Source organism: Aedes albopictus, chromosome 1 (assembly GCF_035046485.1).
Source record: "Aedes albopictus strain Foshan chromosome 1, AalbF5, whole genome shotgun sequence".
NCBI lineage: Eukaryota > Metazoa > Arthropoda > Insecta > Diptera > Culicidae > Aedes > Aedes albopictus.
The window spans coordinates 68,028,780-68,051,755 of NC_085136.1; the positions used below are offsets into that span (position 1 = coordinate 68,028,780).

The 22,976-nt window shown below is 43.3% G+C and overlaps 3 protein-coding genes across 3 annotated transcripts in view; 2 read left to right on the forward strand and 1 right to left on the reverse strand.

Annotated features, from left to right (window-relative positions):
- The first annotated feature begins 2,585 nt into the window (after positions 1-2,585).
- On the forward strand, positions 2,586-4,991 carry LOC109401825 (small ribosomal subunit protein uS2). Its single transcript, XM_029853843.2, has 3 exons — positions 2,586-2,698; positions 3,155-3,404; positions 4,235-4,991. The coding sequence occupies exons 2-3, from the start codon at positions 3,186-3,188 to the stop codon at positions 4,880-4,882; spliced, it is 867 nt and encodes a 288-aa protein (XP_029709703.2). The 5' UTR covers positions 2,586-2,698; positions 3,155-3,185; the 3' UTR covers positions 4,883-4,991.
- A 9,889-nt stretch (positions 4,992-14,880) lies between these two features.
- LOC115257321 (uncharacterized) lies at positions 14,881-17,989 on the reverse strand. Its single transcript, XM_062844768.1, has 4 exons — positions 17,004-17,989; positions 16,174-16,384; positions 15,769-16,113; positions 14,881-15,371 (listed from the first exon to the last, which is right to left on the reverse strand). The coding sequence occupies exons 1-4, from the start codon at positions 17,346-17,348 to the stop codon at positions 14,893-14,895; spliced, it is 1,380 nt and encodes a 459-aa protein (XP_062700752.1). The 5' UTR covers positions 17,349-17,989; the 3' UTR covers positions 14,881-14,892.
- A 2,345-nt stretch (positions 17,990-20,334) lies between these two features.
- The window catches only part of LOC115255725 (glutamate receptor ionotropic, NMDA 2B-like), a 42,795-nt gene continuing 40,153 nt past the window's right edge, over positions 20,335-22,976 (forward strand). Inside the window, exon 1 of the mRNA XM_029853844.2 lies at positions 20,335-22,186. Coding sequence (XP_029709704.2) covers positions 21,799-22,186 — 388 coding nt within the window. The 5' untranslated portion in view covers positions 20,335-21,798. The remainder of the gene's footprint in view (positions 22,187-22,976) is intronic.

Below are 22,976 nucleotides of genomic sequence, written 5' to 3' on the forward strand. Positions count from 1 at the left end.
GGTTATAATTACCATGTACATGGTATCATTGGGGTGTGTTTTTGTTTTGGTTACATTTTAAAATTTAAAAAACATTTTAATTTAATTAGTTTTATTGCCTTTACTCTAGTAAAATACATGTCATAAATACAATAAGCAACTTATTTGAAAATATCACGGGAGCATCTCAGACGAACTTTTCAATATTGTAATTTCTATGAGAATTGTTGGCTTACGGAAGAGGCGGAGCTGAGTAAAACCTGGACCTGGCGTAGCGTAGCGGCTCAGATAAAATTCCTGCAGGAAGACCAGTTGGGGTTAGTCGACGTTGTTCGGAAATTGCACTGCTGAAGCGGATGTGGTGTTTGTAGAAGTTGTTACGTTACTGCAGACGGAAAGAGATATTTAGAACAATTCTTGTCAGAGGATTATGTCATGACAGCACGTCTGGATGTTCGGAATTCAATTGATACCTGGAACTGATGTAGCTTCCAATTTACTGACGTGACGTTCGGTTTGCTTGCGGATCATTTTTGCTCTTCGGCTGGGTTGGCTCCAGGGAAGGAATAGTTTGAACAACTCCCGAATTTTCAATGGCGGATGCGGGTTTCTGGTACAGGGGGCTCTGGAGGTCGATTCACCGACACCAACAACGACATCAGTGACCACTAATTAAACAAATCGGTGTCAGCATTGGATTCCTCGTCATCACTGCACCATGTTAATTTTCCTCAGTTTGTTAGAATTTTCTTTTCTCAATGAGCTTCGACGCCGGAAACGCAGTTGATACCGGCATAAATGATGACCGTGAGAGGCGAGGAAGGCGACAATAATCCATTTGGTTCGCGATAACGCCTATTTTATTTGATTTTCTTGATTTTCCCAATTATCAACCATTACTTCCATTACTTTGGATTTTAATCGATTTCATCGGATTTTCTCCCATTTTTCCAATTGTGATTGTTTTATCGCCTTTTATTCTCACAAAATGGTCAAAATCCGAAATTATCTGAAAAAATCGGATAAAATGACGAAAATCGCTCAAACGGTTGAGACGTCGCGACGCCGTAACTTGACAGCTCTTCCAGGCGTCGTTTATCAGCTGTAATCAAAACAAAAGCTTCTGTCCAGTTCATAGGAATTGGGTTCTTAAATTAAGAAAAATGTATTGATTTTTTGATTTTATACGAAAGAGCACCTTTTTCTGAACCACCATGATTTTTTTCAGATTTTTAGAACTTCATTTTGATACCTGAAATCGCTTTCGAAGATATTTTTCGAAATCACCTTTTGACAGCTGGCCAACTGCTTGACAGCTCCACCCAGTACAAAATGCGACAAGGGGTGATTCGACAAATCGCTCCCATACAAACTTCAAACTGATTTTTAAATAGGTTCCCGGACACCAAAATTCATGAAAATTTGGATTTCGGCTCAGTTTTGCATGCAGATTCTGAATATGGAATTATCTCAACACCGCTAAAGAAGCCAATTCGCGAGGGAATTCGTAGTTCGTCGGAAAAATTAGGTGAGTTTAAAAGTAACAGTAATTTTATTTATATCTAATGTACGTCCATGCCAACACTTCGACAGAATGGTTAGTCGGACAAAGAGAATTTCTGGAAAAGTGAAAGCCAGCACCCGTTCCCATCCGGCGCTGAGAATGGAACAGCTGAGAAGTACAAGTGGACGACATCGCCAATTACGTCAAGATTGGCCAAAAGAGATAATAATCTCAATTGAGTATGAGACCCTCCGGAAGTTATATTTTCGGCACCGGTTTTGCACAACAGCCACAACGACAAGTTTCTGAAGAACCATCCATAAACCGGCAACTCCGCGCATAGGTCAACACACAACAACCCTTCGAACATTTGAAGGCCATTTGAAGTAGATTTCCAAATAAAATATCCTCAAAACTTATTTAATACTTTTACTCAGTTGAGCCGCCACACCTTCGGAGAAATTAATATTCGAAGGTCACGGGAAGTGTACGACGGTACGGCCTCGGGTACGGCAGCACACTCATAGAATCCCTTACAAAAGGAATGCCAAACAACAAACTTATCAAACTTCAAGCGTCGATTCCAAATCGTCCAACCTTCCGGCAATAACTTCATCGCCGCCAAGGAGAATTCAATCAATTCGTTCCTCGATTCCGGTCGACACGCAATCCTTCGACCGTGACAGCACCTGACGCAGCTTCTGAGCTCGATGTTCTAGCCTCGAACGCCCTGGACAAAGTCCGGCTTGTAATCACAACTTTTGTAAACAAAAACAAAAACGAGGAAATTTGACATTATCGATTATATTCGATTCGATGATAATGCCAAAATTATAATCGATTTTATCGGATTTCTCGGATATGGACGATTTTAATCGATTATTGCTCATTCCTCTAATTTAATTGAAATGAAGCATGAATAATTAAGTTATGGTCTAAAATCGAGATAATCTGCATATGTCGCCCCCCTCGAGCGCGACAATAATGCTTGCAAAACAAAATATTTTCGGCGAGTTTGACATCGGCTAGATGACGCCAGTTATCCCCCGATGATCTTTCCTACCCCCTTTCGCACAACTTTTTTTTGACACATCGGTTTTCGTGTTCGAATTCGAACATCAAACTCTCCACACCACGCACCGAAAAGTGTCAACCTCAGGAGCTTCTCTCCCAAAAATCGTCCATTTCTATTTCACTCCCAGTGGCATTTACTACGTAAGTGATTTTGCTCCCGGTAAAAATGTTTAATTTCTGGTGCATTTGTTGGAAATTTTTGATTAATAGTGATGAAAATGGTAAATAGTGGTGGATAGTGCTGTGTTTTGTTGAAGTTCTGTGGAAAAATAAATTGTTAACATTGAAAAAGTGCTTGCAAAACTGGCGTGCGGAATTACACGTGTTCTCTATAACATGGACTGTTGTCCCCAGAAATTGCATTCTTTTACTATTACATGAAGTTTTTCGATCATGTTGTTCAAATTTTACTAGTTCTATTAGATTTAATGCGAAATTGTAACATGAAAAAGTGAAATCTAGTGGAAATCCATCAATAATCTAACAAAATCATCAGCTACCAACATAACCTCAAAATTAAACCCGACATCCGGTTCGGTCGGCCATCATATTGTTTACCTGTTCCTAATCAGTCTCCTTTCCATTTTTATCTTCCAGGTTAAATCGTTACTCCCAAGTTAACGTAACGATGTCGGGAAATCTAGACATTCTTGCTCTGAAGGATGACGACGTCACCAAGATGTTGGCCGCGACGACCCACGTCGGCAGCACCTCGGTGAACTTCCAGATGGAGTCGTACGTGTACAAGCGCCGCCCGGACGGAGTGCACATCATCAACCTGGGCCGCACCTGGGAAAAGCTGCTGCTCGCTGCCCGCTGCATCGCCAGCATCGAGTACCCCGGAGAGGTAAGATCCTTCTAGCAATTATGAGTTTCTGGAGTAATTTGGCTTCCGGGCTGCGATCCTGTAAGGAGAACACTTCGTCAAGATGATGAACTAACTTTTCCATCTTTCGGGTCGGATTACCCATGACGCATAACTTACAAGTTACTGATTTGACGAATCCTTAGGCCTATAGGTTGCACCTGGTGTTCACCGCCGTGGAAAGAATCCTCTCGGAACCCCTTGGAAATCCTATTGGAGAACAAGTTGAGTTACGAACAGGGTTGATAGCGAATTTCTCCGTAATCAATAGTTTGTAGAGGTTTGAGATGCGGTTATTCACGTTTCGTCTATGGACACAGCGTGAGCGTGGTATCGCTGAGAGCTAACAGGAAAATCACTATTTAAGCTATCTCTTCAAAGTTTGGCTGTGCGTGGGTGGATAGGTTTTACAAAGACAGAAACGTGTTTGTTTACAAAACAAACTGGCCCTGATCTGTTATTCGACCAACTCCCATGAGGCGTTCTTGAACTATCACAAACTTGCAGAGTGATTTCGCTACCAGCCCTGCTTCCTCTGGTCATCATCGTCGTTGGATCTCATCTGAACGGATCCTTCAGCGAAGAAAGCCAGACAGATCAAACCTAGATTTCAATCCACTGCCGGAGCTGGTATCGATACCCAGTGACCTCTTCGGTGCACATGATTTGAAATACATTGGTTTCCTGTAAACGGGGTTCGACGATTCCTTTCCATGGGGTACAACAAGCCTCCTACGCTCAACGTATCCAAAACTTCGATCTAGTCACGATCTCCATTTACTAATCAATGTCTTTCTCGCAACTCCCCGAAGGTCTTCGCCATCTCGTCCCGCCCGTACGGACAGCGCGCTGTGCTGAAGTTCGCCCACTACACCGAGGCCACCCCGACGGCCGGTCGTTTCACGCCCGGTGCCTTCACCAATCAGATCCAGCCGGCCTTCCGTGAGCCGCGTCTGCTGATCGTCACCGATCCGCTGACCGATCACCAGCCCGTCACCGAAGCGTCCTACGTCAACATTCCGGTCATTGCCTTCTGCAACACCGACTCGCCGCTCAAGTTCGTCGACATTGCCATCCCGTGCAACAACAAGTCGCCGCACTCGATCGGTCTGATGTGGTGGCTGTTGGCTCGCGAGGTGCTGCGTCTGCGCGGCAAGATCACCCACGACAAGTGGGACATCAAGCCCGATCTATTCTTCTACCGCGATCCGGAGGAGGCCGAGAAGGAACAGGCCGCCCTGGAGGCTGCCCCGGTTGCCAAGGACCTCTACCCGGAGGAACCGATCGTGGTCGATGAGACCAACTGGGCCGGTGAAGATGCCGCTCTGCCAGCTCCTGCTGCTGCTGCCCCAGCTGTGGCCGCTGCCCCGGCTGCCATGCCCCAGCTGATGCAGGCCGATGACTGGAACGAGGATGAGACCCAGACCGCTGGATCGTGGGGAGGCGGCGGTACCTTCTAAGAAGGTACAGGAACATCTTGCGCTATCACGCTGCGGATTGGGAAGGACACCACGTGTATTCGATGTAGGTGGTTCGGAAGGAGAATAAACAAGAAAAGGTTTAAACAAATTTCTTTCGGCAATTTTGCATTCCATCCGAAATACGGTACATTTAATACGCTAGGCTTTTACTGATGATGCGCCTTCGTGTTTCACGTTGACAGCCGTCAGTAAAGATGAAATGAGTGCCACACTGATAATTATCTCTATTCAAGACAGTCTTGTTAGAATTTTCTTGACAGCGTACCGTTGTACGAGAATCACACTCGTATCACATGTCTGTCTGGGGTATAACATTACTTCCTAGACGAATCCTGTCGTGTTCGGTTTCGCCTACCAGCATGTTTTTGACGCATCCATCATCAGTCCAAACTTTGCTCCTTCGCGGTACAGGCGGGTGTATAGCTCTGCCACCGTTCTAAATGTTCTAGAGATGTCGATGTCGTCTGCAAAGCACACAAATTTCGTGGAAGTCGTGGTCCGGCTGGATAACACTTTCTAGCAGGCATGAAATGGCATTGTAGTCCCCGGTGAGATTCGAACGAACTACATAAGCAAATCGCCCAAAACTCTTACCCAGTGTTGTACACCGTCCATCGTTGCGTTGAGCAGTCTAGTCTAGTGAGTTTCCTGGAGAAACCATTCTGGTCTATGATTTTTCATAGCTCTATGCGGTCGATAAACACGACGTGGTATTATTCACGGCATTTCTGCAGGATTTGTTGTACGGTGAAGATCTGGTCCGTTTTCGACCGGCCGTCGATGAAATCGGCTTGAAAACTTCCCACGAACCCATTCGTTTTAGGTGACAGACGACGGAAGATGATCTGGGATAGCACTTTGCAAGCGGCATTCATAACGGTGACCGCTCTGAAGTTCTCACATTCCTAATGGTCGCCATTCTTGTGAATGGGGCAGATTATCCCTTCCTTCCACTCCTGCGGTAGCTGTTCGGTTTCCCAGATCCTGACTATCAGCCTGTGCAGACAGGTGGTCAACTTTTCCGGACCCATGCTGATGAGTTCAGCTGGGATAATACCATTCTTACCAGCTGCTTCGTTGGTTTTGAGCTGATGAATGGCATCCTTAACTTCCCTCAGCGTAGAAGTTGGTTCATTTCCGTCCTCCGCTGCATTGGCGTAGTCGTGGTTTACCGTGCCTACGTCCTCCACGCCATTCAGGTGCTCGTCAAAGTGCTACTTCCACCTTTCGATCACCTCACGTCCGTCCATCAAGAGGCCTCCGTCCTTATCCCTGCATATTTCGAATCGTGGCACGAACCCTCTGCGGGATGCGTTGAGCTTCAGGTACATAGAACTTCCGCGTTTCTTGGGAATGGCACAGCAGTTCCATTTCTTCGCACTCCGCTTCTTCCAGGCGGCGCTTTTTCTCTCGAGAGGAGGGCCTGCTGTTTCCGCTTCTGTTTGTAACGTTCCACGTTCTGACGGGTCTCTTGCTGCAGCATTACCGCCCGCGCTGCGTTCTTCTCCTCCAAAACCGTTCTGATTTCTTAATTAAAATAACGTAGAAATAGGAAGTTGTGCATTATTAAATTTAATAATGCACAACTCCCTGTTTCTACACACTCTTCGTCGAACCATTCGTTCCGTCGATTCCGTTCCACGTACCCGATGCGATGGTGCTCTCGGCGGCGTCGTTGGTGGCTTCTTTTACTGTTCTCCCGCAGTCCTCGAAAGGGTCCACAGCGAGCTCGTCCTTGTCTGGCAACTCTGCCTCGAGATTCTGCGCCTATGCTGAGGCGACATCCGGTTGCTTCAGTCGCTCAAGGTTGTACCGTGGCGGTCGCCTCGCCGGTACCGTACATTATTTATTGATGACGGAATGTTTTGGACGCAGTTTGATCATCACCAGATAGTTTTTTTAAATTTATTTTTGTTTTTTAACTTGTGTTTTAATGTTAGTTCAACACATTACATTAATGAACGAATGAGAGAGCTGTTAAATGAATTCATACAGGTTACAACCGTGGAGAAACTTGAATAGTGTTCTGATGGTATCCGGATCGTCCCGTAGGACTTCTCCAATATTACCAGCGATGTTGTGGAGTCGACGTTGGCCTTCGTAGATGGCAAACGAACATGTTCTACTGTGGCTGGGATGTGGCACACTTCACACTCCTTGCGGAACGGACCACCTCTCATGTTGTGTGATAGAAGTGTGTGCCCGATTCGCAATCGAAAGATTACTCTCTGGTCTTTGAGCACTGACGAATCAGTCCATGGTTTAACCGTGTCTTTTTTTTCCGCAGGAAGGCAGTTCTTGATTGGCTCCATAGGTTACCCCAGTGCTGACGGAAGCTGGATTTGATCCATCGTTTAAGGACAGACTTGTAAGAGTCCCAAAATGGCCGCCACAATGGCCGAATTTGGCACCTACTCACGATTTCGAGGGCACAAATCTCTTCGTAAACAAAACCAGCGCACCTGATCTCCTTATTTTAAGCTTATTACAAGTGAGTAAGAGCAGAATAATATAATGCACTGTTGTTTGAAGCTTGCTTTTTGAGATTTGTGCGATTGAAGTTCTGATGCACTGTTGAAGCGGGATGCCAAGACGCTTGTCCTTAAGATCCATGAGCGGGATGCTGTCAATGTGTCGTTCACGGGCGTGACCGGAGCTAGCGAGATGATCGGATTTTTCATTTCCCGGAACACCGCAGTGTCCGGGATCCACGTGAACACGGTATCAGCTGGAGCGTTCATAAGTATACCCTGGATCAAAGATCAGATTGAAGCGCCGATATGACGCTCACAGAATCAGTCAAAACCAGTATCGGGCGGTCAGATGGCATGGTAGCAGTGATGAAGGCTGCTATGTATCACCACAGAGAACAGACATCCTCTAGCCAAATTTCACTCAGAAAGTTGTGTAAGGATTTGAATCTTCACTTGAGTAAGGTTGCAAACCAATACACGACGACATCACTAACGCCGTCAAACACCATATTGCCATAGTCAGTGGTGAATTGAAACATTTCAAGTGGTGAATTAAATTAGTATGGGAAATTAACCGATTGCAGCGCCACGCTATTGCCACTTGTGTTGTCGATTTCAAATGGCTGTTAAATTCCTTACACAGTTTCGGAACTGGACCTGGATGTCTGTTCTCTGTGATTTTGGTCAACAGGCATCATAACTGCTACTTTATTGCCATGAAACTGCTAATAGAGATGAGTGATGCTAAAACCATAACACATTTCTACTTTCTAATTTACATGCCACGGCTGTAGAAGCCATCGTCATTCGCATGTCCAGTCAATCATAGTTAATAACGAATAAAATCAATGGGAAAACATGCATTGGCAAATAATTTCCATGGTTGGTTTTTAATGATCGATTTTATTACCAGCACCTGCCGAGCTCATACCATAACGAAGCGACTGCCGGTGTAATACTCATGCCTTAAATAGACCACAAATCCTACGCGCTTTATCTGATCATCTATAGCTTACCCTGTAGCGCGGTTCAGCACCATCATCAACCCGAGGATCGAGGAATCGAATCCCAATTTGGCCGAAAGCAACAAAAAAAAACCAGCAACAGCAGTTCAGGACGTGCCCAAGCTTCAAAAGTTCCACAGCAGGAGAGTGAGAAAAAATAAGAGAAAGGGAAGCCGTAAAATGGGCAGGGGAAATATTTTGTTTTTATTTTTGACAACACGCAGAAAAATAACACATATTAGAACCAAATATTAAGAGACTTTGTTTCTAAGTCGCGAGGTTTATTGAATCAAAAAAAATATTTCTTTGTTTTCAATATTAAAGAATGGATAATGCGAATATGAGCAAGGTGATTCAGTTTTGCCTTCTGATTTTCAAGAGCAGATCTGGTTGTGAACGATTACTCGCTACACTGAACGGCGGCTTGCGGTGAAAATTACTATTCTGAGGGTCAATTTAAATGCACAACGCCACTAAATTTGTGCAGACTGAGTTTCGTTTTAATTCAACAGAATTTTGTTTTCAATTTTACCATGGACTCGATTTTCAATTAAAAAAAGTTTCTGTTGGCAACCGGATTCGAACCAAGAATCTTGACATCACCAGGCTCGCACGCTACCACTCAGCTATCGAACCGGTTGATGTGAGAAGAAACAAAACGCACACAACAAGCGTTGGTGGGTCGATGATCATGTTTTGCCATGGTAAATTTAAAAACATTTTTGTGCTTGTCATTACTGCAAGGCTCCTTTCAGTGTATCAGTATAGCATATTATAGCAGTATACGTGTTCGATTCTCGCTCGCCTTTTTTATTTCGCTTCCACTTTCAAACAAAAATATTTTGTTTTTGAATCTAAGTCCGTGAATTTTTGTTTCAAAAAAATAAAGTCTTTGAAATTGCAAAATTACTTACTTTCAAAGCAATGATGTGATAGATTCAAAGTCAACAAGTATTTGAAACTACAATCAGTGCCGCGGAGGTGTGGTTGTTAAATCAATGAAAATAATGCTTTGAAACAAATATCAAACGTATTTGATTCAAAGAAAAATGGTATTAAGCTGTGGTTCAATGGTTTATTTTCTTTGATTCAAAGCACTTTATTTTTGAGTTTAAAATATTTTTTTCTGCGTGTAATCTAGGGGATAGGAGGGATAAGCACTTAATCAGCCGTATATCGGGCCAAAACCTGCATTCAATTAGGTAGCACTAATGGCGCATATATGGCAGATTAGCATTTAATGACCTGCTGTAAAGGCGCATATAGCGCCGAATTAGTGCCATTTTAACTGCTTATTGATTAATTTAATTTAATTTATTTATTTCACCGTCACGAATTAAAAGTTAATTCCACAGACTGTCTTATGCTAAAATCTTAATTCTATTTTTAAACACATTTTTTGAAACATTGAAATCGAACAGATCACTCACACTATTGAACAAACGAAAACATGTAGATAATGCGTTATTGAATCCATGGGCAGTACGGTGACGGGGAACAAAAATCAAACTTCGTTCTCGCAATTGGCGCTGTGGTGCATAAAACAAAATATTTTGCAGCAGCGATGAGCAGTCTAAATTTCCGATTAACAAATTATATATAAAAAGCCTCCGCAAGTTATCGCGCCGGGAAGCAAAGTGTTTCCAGAGCGATGAGTCTGCATCGGGCTGCATACTCTGGCAAGTTAGCAGGATTCGACCACGGCAATAAACGAAGCGCGTAACGGATAAAGCTTCGCTGGACCCTTTCTATCCGAATGATCTGCGTTGCATGATGCGGGGACCATACGCACACTGCATATTCAAGGATGCTGCGAACTAATGCACAATTCAATGATTTGAGAGCATAGATGTCCTTGAAGAATCTGGTATTTCGTCGAACAAATCATAGGGCTGCAAACGCCTTCGCAGTAGTAACGCAGATGTGTTCATCAAACCGAAGCTTATTATCGATAATAACTCCAAGATCACGGATTGAGTCAACTCGTTCCAAGAGCTCCGATCCGACGAAATAGTCGAATCCAATGCGTGATTGTCGGCGTGAGAATACAACAGACTTGCATTTTTTTACATTTAATTCCATGCCATTTTCCGTGCATCACAAGTTCAGCACGTTAACATCGTCCTGGAGTGCGCAGCAGTCTAGCATAGACGTTACGATCCTATAGATTTTTAAATCGTCGTCGTAGAGCAATTTTTGCGATTTAAGTCGGTAACATAGGTCATTTATAAACAAAATGAAAAACAATGGTCCCAGAACGCTACCCTGAGGCACACCAGATGCGATAGAATATGTGCGAGAGTGAGTACCATTGATGTTGACGAACGCTTTTCGCTGCGTCAGATATGATCGCAGCCATTCAGCTATCCAGTTAGGAAACCCTAAGTGTTTGAGCTTTGCAATAGTCTATTTTACGAAACGACAACAGTGTTGATATTGATATTAACACTCACGGGCTTGGGCGCAACCTCCTGTCAAATTTTCATTCATGAAATGAGCGATCAGCTGATCCGAAACGTCTCGTAAAATGGCTCATTGCAAGATCATGCGGTACTTTCAGGCTTATTCTGCGCGGCGTGTGAGGTGAGACGGACGGTTTTGTCTCACGTGACGTGAGACGACTAATGTAAATCAAATGGGGCGAGTCGACTTTTGTCACCTCATTCGACTCGTCTCACCTCACACGCCGCGCAGAATAAGCCTGTTTGTCAAACGCTTTGGGAAAGTCAAAATATATGGCATCTACCTGGCATCGTTTCTCAAGTTCCGACGAGAGAATGCTGGTGAATGCCATGAGGTTCGTAGTGGTCGACCGCTTCTTTACGAATCCGTGCTGGAATTCTGATATCAGTGGTTCGGATGCAGCATACAGAATATTGTGAACCAATCCCTCGAAGACTTTGGCGAGGCAGCATAGAATCGAAACCCCACGATAGTTCTCAACGGTGTGACTGGCGCCTGCTTTGAAGATCGGAGTAACCAGCGGGGTAGCGCGGACGTCAACCACGAATAGATGTGCCGTAGTCCACATGAATTTGACATGTTTGGGAAATTGACACTTTTGGGCACTCTGACAGATCTGGGATGTGCACGACATTTGCGAATTAGTCATTACCATAAGTTATTACTTAAGTAAAACGTGTAAAACTAGCAAAAGGTTACCAAAATTTTGACGTGCAATCGTTCGAAATTACACGACAACGCGGAGATAACAAATAAATCAGTAAGAAATAGTGTAATGCATCAATTTTCAGCACAAACCATTTTGAACGTGTTTTCACAGACAAACAGACGTAACACTTCGAACATTTTTCGATTCAAATCATAGTCACGAAAACATATTCGCCCAATGCTAAAAGGCCTATGTTTGGCCGACCACCAACTAGGTGGCGGTAGTGAGCAAACGTCAAACTCGAACAAAAACGATGCGAGCGCCACGGTTGGGCAGTTGGCCAACTATCAAATTTTAAAAAAGACCGTTAAATTGGTGTACGATGTGAATTATCAGAGTGTTACGTCTGTTTGTCTGTGGTGTTTTTGTTGTGAGCTACGGAGATTCTGCCTTTTGCTGGCCCCCTGGGAGTAACTGAAGCGGTTACACGGAGAAGAAATCTTAGTAAACTTTATTAAATTTACTGTTCAATCAACTAAAATTTCCTATTAATTTAGAGATAACTAAAATATAGGTTCAATTCAACTATAATGAGGTTATAAAAACTATATCATATAGTTGAATCAATGATTATTTTTAATTGTTTCGAATAAACAGTGTTATTAGCTCTACTGTGTTAATTGTTGAATGAACTATTATTTAGTTGAAAAATTTGACAGCTCAGTTCATAAATTAGTAGAATCAATTATATTTTGTTTATGATTTGTAAAATTCTTATAGTTCTTTTGACTAATAAATGATAACTTCAAATTGTTTTTTTAACGAGTTTTATTTATTCTCACGACTTACAAGCAATCATGGCTTAATTCTACTATTCCGCTAGCGTACCGGTAATCGGACTATTAATGCTGACAAAATTACACATTCTCAAGTATACATTTTCATTTACATTATGAACATTAATTGGTTTTGAATCGATTTTTTCTATGTTCATTATAATTTTTAGTATATCTTGTTTCACGAGCACAAACGACTGCAAATGTTCATCAAACTTTGTTGAACTGAACGGATAACAAAACAAAATAATATCTGTGTCTTCGCGTAAAATTATAGCCTCAATTTCATAGGCATTCCTCATTAATTTCTTTCTTACGCAAAATATGGTGCCCTTCTCATACAATGAATTCTGCTTAGTGAATTTTGATAGAATTTGGAATGATTTTGAACCCCTGCTAGTAATATAATCCATCAGTGGTTTACAAATATCGGGAGGCTGCCCATTATATTTGTTCTCATTTTTTATTACTATGAAGGGTGAAAGAAAATCATCTTTAAATACTTCGAACGCATACTTAAAACTAAATTTTGAAATTAGGGATGCACACATATTGCGCTTATTGCAATTTACTCTGCAATATTGTTTTGCTTCTTTGTGTTTTGCCTCGCATCTCATACCCCATTGCCTCCGAAGACTACCAGACATATTTATTGCAGTTGCATAATGCACTATATTATGATGTTTGGGTTTGAGTGTGTCTTCGAACAAAACTACATAGTTAGAGTGATGGAATTTAACTAATCGCTTCAACTCATCTAACAGTTCAACAGGAATGTCGTGAAGCATGATTATATCGAATATTTGTATGAGGCTGCATAAATATAGCCGGACTGGATCATCACGTGGAACCAAATTTCCAATCATTAATGGCAGAAATCGAGTCAAAGTATTTATCTCATTTGCAGTCATTTTAACTTTTTGTTTGGCTAGATTCGTGTCTTTGATGTCGTTGGGAATATTAGCTGAGTTCAAATGACCGTAAATAAACAAATTTTTACGGCAGTTCAAATCATCCAAAGTAAAGAATTTTTTCTTGTACACAAAATAGTTTAGACAATGGGATAATCCATACAGACAAATTCCCTCTGAGACATCGTGCATTGTATCAAAATAGATATTGGTAGATACATGAAACGAGGGTATTTCATTCAGTACACAGTTTCCTTTTATACCTGTTCTGGATACGTCATTTACAAGAACATCCTCATCATACATTGCTTTTGATCTCATACAGTCCAAAAACTCCTTACAATCTTCTTCTCTATCTGATTTTGACCGTTTGCAAGCGCGACAATAGAAATTTGCTGAAGGCGATTCCGCTAAATTAAGTACTTCACTAAGCCCCAGATTGTCTCCAGTGACGAAACCGATCATAAAATATACACGAATTTCATTTCCCTCATACATGATCTTCAAACCGTTAGTTTCCAAATCCGAAAATATCTCTACCAATTTGAAAAACGTTTGACTGTTTCCAAACCGTTTTCGATCTTCTGACAGGAAAAATCCAACTACGTGTATATTTTGGAGTTTTGCAAGCACATGTGGAGGCAAACAAGGAATGTAGTAGTAAACTCCACAAATTTTGGTACTACTCGCATGTGGAGACACAGTGTCGCTAGTGGTGAAATCATCAATGAATAAATTAATAGGAATTACAATTCTTTCTTTTGCGTCTTCTATCTTATCGCGCCAGATTTTGCCGTCTACCAATGATCTGATAACTCCGTCTGTTGAAGGTTTTAAGCAATCGAAAATTGCATCCATCATCCCTGCCGATTCCAAGTATTTTTTCAAATGGAAACCGATCGGCATCAAAACTCCTTTAACATCATCAACTATCATATCAAGCTTATGGTCGATCACGCCAGGCCGTAACTCACTACTTATGGTAAAGTAAATCGGATCTTCATAGAGTTGCATAGATTTCAATTGACGAACAAACTGGTATTCTGAATGTACATTGGAGAACATCGCAAACATAGAACTCAAAGCATCCTTTCCTAATGAGGAAATGAGTCCGGCATCTGACATTATATTTACAACATTTTCAATCGGTTTTAAAATATTGGCACGAACATCCTCTTGAAATTCAAAGACGAGCTTACGAGAGACGGAACTCTTGTCTAACCATTTGAGGTTGAATCCAACGTTTAAACGTGAAAATTCTTGTGATAACTTCTCGATGTTAATTAGTGGTGCCGGTTCGCTTCTATTTCCTAATTCATCTGGTTCAACTATTTGCTCATTTTCTTCTTTTGTTGCATCGTTTAAATTGTTTTCGCTTACTAAGGAATCGCTTTCTAATCTGTTATTTATCAAACACATTTCACTTTCATTTACGTTTGTTTCTCTGTATTTTCTACTTTCAATTTCACCTGCTCCGTTCCTAATATGTTTCTTAACGTGGGCTATAAAAGAACATCTTACGCTAAATCTTCTTCCGCAATTCAACTCTGAGCAAGTATACACGTCGATCGGTTCATGCAGCCGTCGTAAATGGAGACTGAAGAGATTGGGGCATGCAGTCTTCCAGCTGCAACCGGGAATGAAACATTTAATCATTTCGAAGGCAGATGGTTACGAAGCGTCGAAATAAGCATCAGGGTTCTGGCTTTATATCGATCGTTCGGAACGTCAAAATCGTAGAAGTAGCTCGCGATGAACTGCCAGGGTCCCGTAGCTTCCAACGGAAAGGCTATTCCATAGGCCTTGTATATCTTGAAAGTGATGTCCAGAGCCTTCAGGAACGTTTCAGCTTTGTAAGCGATATCATTGAAGCACACGATGAATTGATTGGCTCCCTTGATGTCCTCGCCGACAACTACTATCACTGGATAATCCGGCAGTCCCCTCTTTCGGTTTTGATTGTGAAGGCGTGCAAGCTCCGTCTCGTACTCGGTCAAGGATTTCATGAAAACAATACTGCTATCACAGACTTCCTGAAGTGACGGCTTCCATTTTGCTCCATTCGGAAGGCGCATGACTACACTGGGCCAAACGTAAAGAATAAGTGTCGCTGTGATGCAATCACGGGAATCTGTCAGAAACAAAATATAGCATTGATAACCTGTTTAGTGAATCTATTGAATACCGTTTTAGTAAAAAAAATCAAGAAATGCAACTACTGCTACTGTGGGATTAGAATCTAATATAAACGCACTGTAGATTTCTTCCTAAATTAGACCAACATACTATGTTTAGTATGCCTAAAAAGTGTGATGAATGTGCACATTTGCTTGGGATCGTCTCGATGTCTTCGGTGCACTTGTTCCTCGATTTACAAGGAACACACCAAGCCACCAACTCGATCCAACGCAAACCTGCCCTGTGATCACATTTAAAAGCGGTGTGCACACACTGTACCAGTCCAATTCTGGGTCAAATCAACAACAACGTTGAAAGTATTTAACAATACAACGAAAGTAGAATCTTACCGTCGTTCAAATCATCGTGATTAAGGAAGTCGCATAGAGGTTTCCCTTGTGGTGATACTTCGTTGCTGAAGACAACTTGTGCACGGGTTCGAAAGTCCACGAACCGATTGAACAAAAGATCAACCTTTTCTGGAAATTTCTGGTGGAAGTCCACCTTTACAAGCTGGTACCCGTCGCCTGTTCGCAGCACTGGATACTCTTCCAGAATGCTCTGATATGATGGCACCTCCAGTTTGCCTATTTCGTACAACCGTACCGTACTAGTCGCCTCCCAACGCCTTTTCAGATCTTCCCATTCGTCGTGGTGATGCTTAAACCATCTCTTAGATTCCTGATATGCAGTCACTGTAAAGAGTATATCTGAATAACCGGATTGATTCTACATATTAGAAGAAAAAAATATACCTGCTTCCTCGGTGATGTTGACATCCAGCTGCAAAGTCGGGTGTTCCTGCTGATCTGACCTCGGTGGGTTCGATGTAGGGGTTTTCGTCACTTTATTGCCGCTCGACAGGTAATTATTATTACGATCGTACAGGCAACCTTTGGGCACACGTCCAAATTTGATTTTTTTGCCACTTGGGTCACGACAAAACGCAGGTTGATACCAGATGTGCTGCAATAGTAAATAATAATATTATGATTATATTCTAATGACGTTTGTTCTTGAGGCATCTATTTGTAGCGTAACATAACAAAATAGCCTATATCTTATAAGAAGTCGTTGCTAACTTAGATTCAATAATTCAAAAACATTTACTTCTTATTAATTTAAAAACTAACTTCCAAGAAATGCATATTTTTTAGTTGAGAGTTAAATTGTAGATTTCAAATTATAAATTTCAGCTGTCAGTGATATCTAAACCGAAGGGTTTAGTAGTCAAACCAGGGGACTGCTATGGTCTTCTTGTTTTCTTACCCAGCATTAAAATTATGCTGCTGTGTTGAAAGATAGGTTGTCAGCTTGAGCCCTACGCTTGAGCCGCTGTTATGCTGGCTACGAAAACATTGCATTGGTAGGATAGGGATGCCAATTCCTTGAGTCAAACTGATATTGGAATAGGAACTTTTATAAAAATAAGCGAGGGGGATGCTTCAGAAACATGCACAATTGTACTTGTTCCATGATAAATCAATATCGTATTTACTGCATCTCAAGAGGTACACTTACGCATTGGATAAGTGACTATTTTGTCAATGTTTTTTTCTTCCAAACACAAAATATGGGCACTTACCTGCTCGGTTGTCGGAAATAGCACAGACAATTCCGCTGATCTGTTTATAAGCTCTTCTCTGGTAAGCTTTCCGAACTCGTCGGTGAATTCGTCAACGATTAGGTGCGTTATGAAAATCCGGTCCTTTTTAGATAGAATGTTGGTGGTTTTGAACTGTTCCAGAATTTGAATCCCTTTCTTGGATCGGGAAATCAGATTCTGGGCCGTCCATTCAGCTCTCGGCCGCGCACCAAGGGACGTTTTTGACGAAGCGCCGATTTTGTACGAAGAGCTACTCTGGCAGATCTCCTTCAAGGGTTTTGAAACTGGTCGTAGACCCTGCAAAGGAATATAAACAATCAACATTAAAGTAAATTCTGAGGATTCCAGAGTTATTAATGAAATTACCTGGGAAATTCGCCATTTATTTAATCCATCAATGGATTTCGTACGGTCCGCCAACAATGGCGGTGGCAGTAGTGCTTCCACTTCTTCGCGCTCAATGATACTCAGCGAGGCGATATCGTAGCCGTTTGCTGAAATCAAGAAATAATAATGAAAATTGGATGTCCCGACTAATAATTTTATTAGCACTTACTGAGGAATTGTTCAATGGCCTGATCCGAGAGGTTGAATGATTTTAACAAGTTCAAAACATCCTGATCTAGCAGAACTTCTACCTCAATCAACTCTTCCACAATATTTTCACTGTTAGACGCCATTTTGGAAAAACGAGAAAACGCGCTTGGAGTCGGCATCGGCATTTACATGATTCATTCAACTATACTTCACTTATATATAAAGATAGTCAATTGAATCAACCAGAAGTTTAGTTGTAATTAATATTTCATTGTTAATATTTGTATATGGTTGTTTTGATAATAAAACATGATCCGTGTGACTGTAGAAAAAAATCCAAAATAACAAAAAATCTCATTCAAAATAACTATTAGCTTATTAGTCCAAATAACTATCAGAAATATTATCTCAACATGCCAAAAATCTTCTCCGTGATTTTCCAAAGCTCCGGAAAAGTGCTGGTGCGAAGCGATTTATTGAAGATTATTGTCAACGGTGCTTGTAGAGATTCGGCGCATTCTCTCAGGAATAACGGAGGAAGATTGTCAGTTCCAGGTCCCTTGTTTACGTCAAGATTTTCCAAAGCGGAAGTTACGTCATGCTGTGCAATGTCAAAAGGCAAGAGGTTCAGATCAAAAGTAGGACAGTTTCTGACTCGGTTTCTGAGGTTGGCAGGGGAGAAAGCTGGAGAGCTTGAATTATGTACGCTTTCAAAGAAATCGGCACACAGATTTGCAACGTAGATGGGCGAATCAGCGCTGGCTTCTTTGAACGTCATCTCGGCAGGAAGACGGGGTGACTGTTTACGATTTCGTATGAACGACCAGAAGGTAGAGGGATTCTGCTTCACTGACGATTCCACGTGGGCAACGTAGCTCCTGAACGCAGCCGTTTGGCATTCCTCATATCGAGCTTCAATGATGCTTAAATTGTTGCGATTTTCAATGGTTTGCGCACGAAAGTACCGCTTCCGCGATTTGCGTACAACATTGCGAAGGTGTTGTAGCTCCGCTGTCCACCATGGATGTTTGAAAGGATGGTGTCGACGTCGTCGGCGTGGAACATGCTCATCCAGAATTGCATACAGGACGTCATAAAAAATACATACCGTATCGTCGGTGTCTTTGCCGCGGAATTACCTGGGTGGGTATAGTTCTCGTGGACTTCGCATCGCTCGGCGTCGAAAAACACCTTTCGTTTCCTTTTGACAGATTTTGTTGTTCGAAAGGAAATTGCTGGTAAGTTCCGAAATTTGTAGCACTTCGATAATGCTTTCTTCGAGATCCGACTTGACCAGACTCTTCGCGACAGACATCAAGTTGCCATTGTTCGCAGTGCCGGGTACGCCATGTTCTGTTGCTTCACAAAGCTGTAGCCACTCTGAGACATGTGACACGTGGTGCCAGGATTGTAGTATCACTTTTCACCACTTACCTCACCCAGCAGAGCAACAACGATTGTTCAACATGCATCTCTGGCTCAATGGGATCTGAATGGATCCCTAAAATAACTAAAACGGCCGCTTTGAAATGAACAGAACACACAGATGTGTGTTTGACGACGTGACTCGACTGCTGTCACTTACAGTCTATATACATACGGTGGCTCTTTTGTTTTGCGTGAAATACCCAGTCACAGTGAAAAACACAGGTCACAACTAAGGCTCTGTCGAAATTTCAGTTGAACAATCGATCATTGAAGCCAACTGTTTTGCTACTCACCGCATCAAAACAAAGGCGCCACCGACCGTAAATTAGCCTGTGTATGCTGGCAACCCGGCTGGCAACATTCTTTTGTTCTTTGACTTTTACTGCGAGCCATGTTTTGGTGCTGTCCTGCATGCAGAGCCCAAAGGCTACTGCAAGATGACGTCACGAAGCCGTGCACTGATATATAGGATGTTGATTCTTCCGGTTGCGCTCTAAACGGTCACGAGGTGTGGACGTTAAAGGAAGAAGGAAGTAGACAGAAAAGCTGTCCGAGTTTTTGAGCGTAAAATGCTGCAATTCTCGGTAGGAAACAAGAAAATGGAGTGTGGCGCAGACGCATGAATCACGAGTTGTACCAAGTGTACACATATGCAAATATTGTGAAACGTATAAAATACGGCAGACTTCAGTGGGCTGAACACGTAGTGCGAATGTCGGAAGATAGAATAGCAAAAACAGTATTCAGCAGGGAACCAGGTAGAGGTCGTCGACATTGTGGGCGGCCGCGAACGCGCTAGCTGCACGCGGTTGAAGAAGATCTGCAATCCCTATACACGTTCTGAGAAACTGGAAGAACATCGCTCAAGACCGACGAAGATGGTGTTCTACGGTTCTACTATCCACTCGGCGTTGGAGTAAAGTTACCTTGTAGCCAACAAGGATTCAAGGTAGGTAGTATAATGATATGCATTCAATCGAAATACAAAAAAAAAAATACAATAAATAATGTTCATTTTCCTGCATTCCACAGTTGCAGTGAAGTGATGAGTAGAAGCATATTAGCGTGCACTCACACACCGCCTGATCGCCACTCACGGGAGGCATCGTTCTCTCAATCCCACCCCCAGCCCCAGCCCGACGCGTCGCTTGCTGGTGCGATGTTGCCTGGCTAGTTGGGTGCTGTTGGGTGGTGAGTGCGCTTTTCCGCGGAAAACGTTTCCCTTTGTTTTCGCATCGCCTGCTCGCTCACTCGCATACAGCGGGATGGGGCGGCCGCCGTCCCATGGTGTGAAACGTCAGTCGGAAAAATCTCCCGCAAGAGAGAAATTGAGTGTTGTTTACGATTCTCGCACGCTCTGGATGCGGCGACGCGTTGGGTGGGTGGTGGGTTCGTAGGTTGGGGATGGTCTTGCGCGTCTGTATGCGTGCGTCTTGTTTCGAGTGAAACCACGTGCGCGTTGCCGTGCGATATGGGATTCGCGCCATCACGTGGCTGCCAGTGTGTGTTGGATTGCGTGCTTTTAGGCAGTTTGTCGACGATGGGGACGACGATGATGATAGTGATTGTTTGTTGATATGGTTTGGCGCTTCTCTCACGGTTCGTGCGCGGTGGATGGCCGTCGTGTGTGAGTGCGAACTGCGAACTGAGATGAGATGGTGAGGTGATGCTGTGCTGAGCTGGGATGCTGCATTCAGTCAGTGTTGAGAATGGTACCCGTTTGGTAATGGTTGGGTCTTTTGAATCAAGCCTGTGCGTTTGTCGTCATTCTCGGAAGGGAGCGGTTCGGTGAAGGTTGTTTCGATTGTTGCTGACTTTTAGGCGCTCGGTTAGTGCGCGCCCTTCCTTGTATGAGTATGGTTTATGGATTGCTCCTCGGTCGTCGGATGCTGCAATCGGGAAGTTTACTCTCCCTCTCGGTAGATGACGCTGCTAGCGATACTTACGAGTTACATAATTTATATTTTTGCTACGACGAAGCAACTGCTCAGCACTGTTAGACGATGGCGATGACAGGGTTGTGCGTCGCATAAAGGCAAAGACGAGAGACGCTGGCCGTTCTCAGCCGTGCATCACCGTCTTGGTTCGTCCTAGAGGAAAGACATTTTTGACAGTCAACTGATAAGGGAGAGGCCGTCATTGTCGAGCGACAACGGAACTGTGTGTATATGCAAGTACATCATCTCTTTGCACGGGACGACAACGACGAAGACGAGTGTGTGTGGTATACTTTGAGGCGTTTGCACAGTGTCGTTTCTCAAGGCAGCAGCATTTTGGGCGAAGAAGAGCAGGTGACTTTGCGGAGCCGAGAGACACGACTGGATATCAAAGAAGGAACACGAACGCTCCACCAAAAGCACAAGGAAACTCGAGAAGGGCAAACGAGAAGGAGAAATTTTCGCCTTTCAACTTTCTTTTCTCAAGTACACAAAAGAAGATTTTCCTTTTCTCGTGCGAAATCGTGCAGAAAATCTCGAAAAGAAGCATTTTTGTAGTTCCGTTCACGCCTGAAGCCATCGGGGAGTGTGTTTTACCGAGTGTGGTTAGTGCAAAATGGTTGTGAAAAACGTAATCACCGAGTAGAGGATTCGTCGTCAACAGCAGTAGCAAATAGTCTCTGGGCTCGAGGGCAGGGGGGAGAGCGCAGCCAAGATGAATTTATAAGTGAAAAAGGAAATACGCCCATTTCTGATATTTCCGTTTTTTGCCTATCTCCTGACGGGCGGATGCTGGATGCTGGTGTCGGATGCAAATATAGGTGCCGTTGTGTTGTGTATCGGTGAAAATTGGAATCAAATTAGCAGGGAAAATGAATTTATTGGTTGCTTCCGTGCTGTTGCTATTCGGTTGCCTAATATCGGGCGTAGAGCTGAAAAGCTACAAAGCAACGACGAACCGAGGCAGTGGAATCAGCATAGGTGGCAGCAGCAGCAAAGGCGCTACCGATAGTAAAAGCAGTGGTGGCAGTGGGACCACTTCCGGAGCCACTACGACCCGTGTCACACGGAATCAGCTGAACGTCGGCCTGCTGGTTCCGCACACCAACTTCGGTCGACGGGACTATCTGCGCTCGATCAATACCGCTGTCATGGGTTTGCAGAAGGGGCGTGGACCGAAGCTGACCTTCCTGAAGGACCATGAATTTCAAACAAGCAACATACACTTTGACATGATGTCGCTCACGCCAAGCCCCACAGGTAGGCCATTTAAGCGTTCAGCCGTAGGTTGAAGGTTGCACTTTTACATGCTTCATTAACCACCATTATACCCCACCCTTCACCACACTCCCACATCCACCACCCCTCTAGCAGCTCCACCCCTCCCAAGTGCATCTCTGTTTTCCATGTAACTTGTCAACACACATACACACCTCAACCCCCGTGTCCCCAACATCCCATTCACCTCCATTTTTAGTTTCACCACCCTCATCTGGATCCCATCTCCGCTCATCACAAACATAATTACTCTAATTTAACCCCACCCTTCCGCACTCGGAAGCCCCCCTCTCGGTACCACATTCTTCCATCAGTGCAGCAGCAACCCTTATCAATCTGCGCGACTCCCCTTTCATCGCGCGATCGCTCACGTTTCTGAAAGATTATTAAAAACAGCAGAAAAGTGCCCTCGCCTCGCAGGTACTGCTGCTGCTGCTGCTGGTTCTGATGATGATGATGACGACGACGACGGTGGGATACGAGCGCATAGCAGCTCCTCATCCTCCCTCATAATAACATAACATGCTGTTATAAAGAGTTCAACGAGCCACCACTGCGGGGTTTCACGTTTCACCAGCGACGATGATGTGTGCTGGGCTGGCTGGCTGGCTGGCTGATATGGAAAACGGCGATTTGACATCGATTGTTCGGCTAGCTGAGATTAATCGATGATTGAACTATAGACGATAGCCGGTGATGAAACGTTAACTACTAATTATGAGTTAGGTTGCAGCGCGCTTTTCTGTTCTAGAAAAGTTGTTGCGTTGGTGTG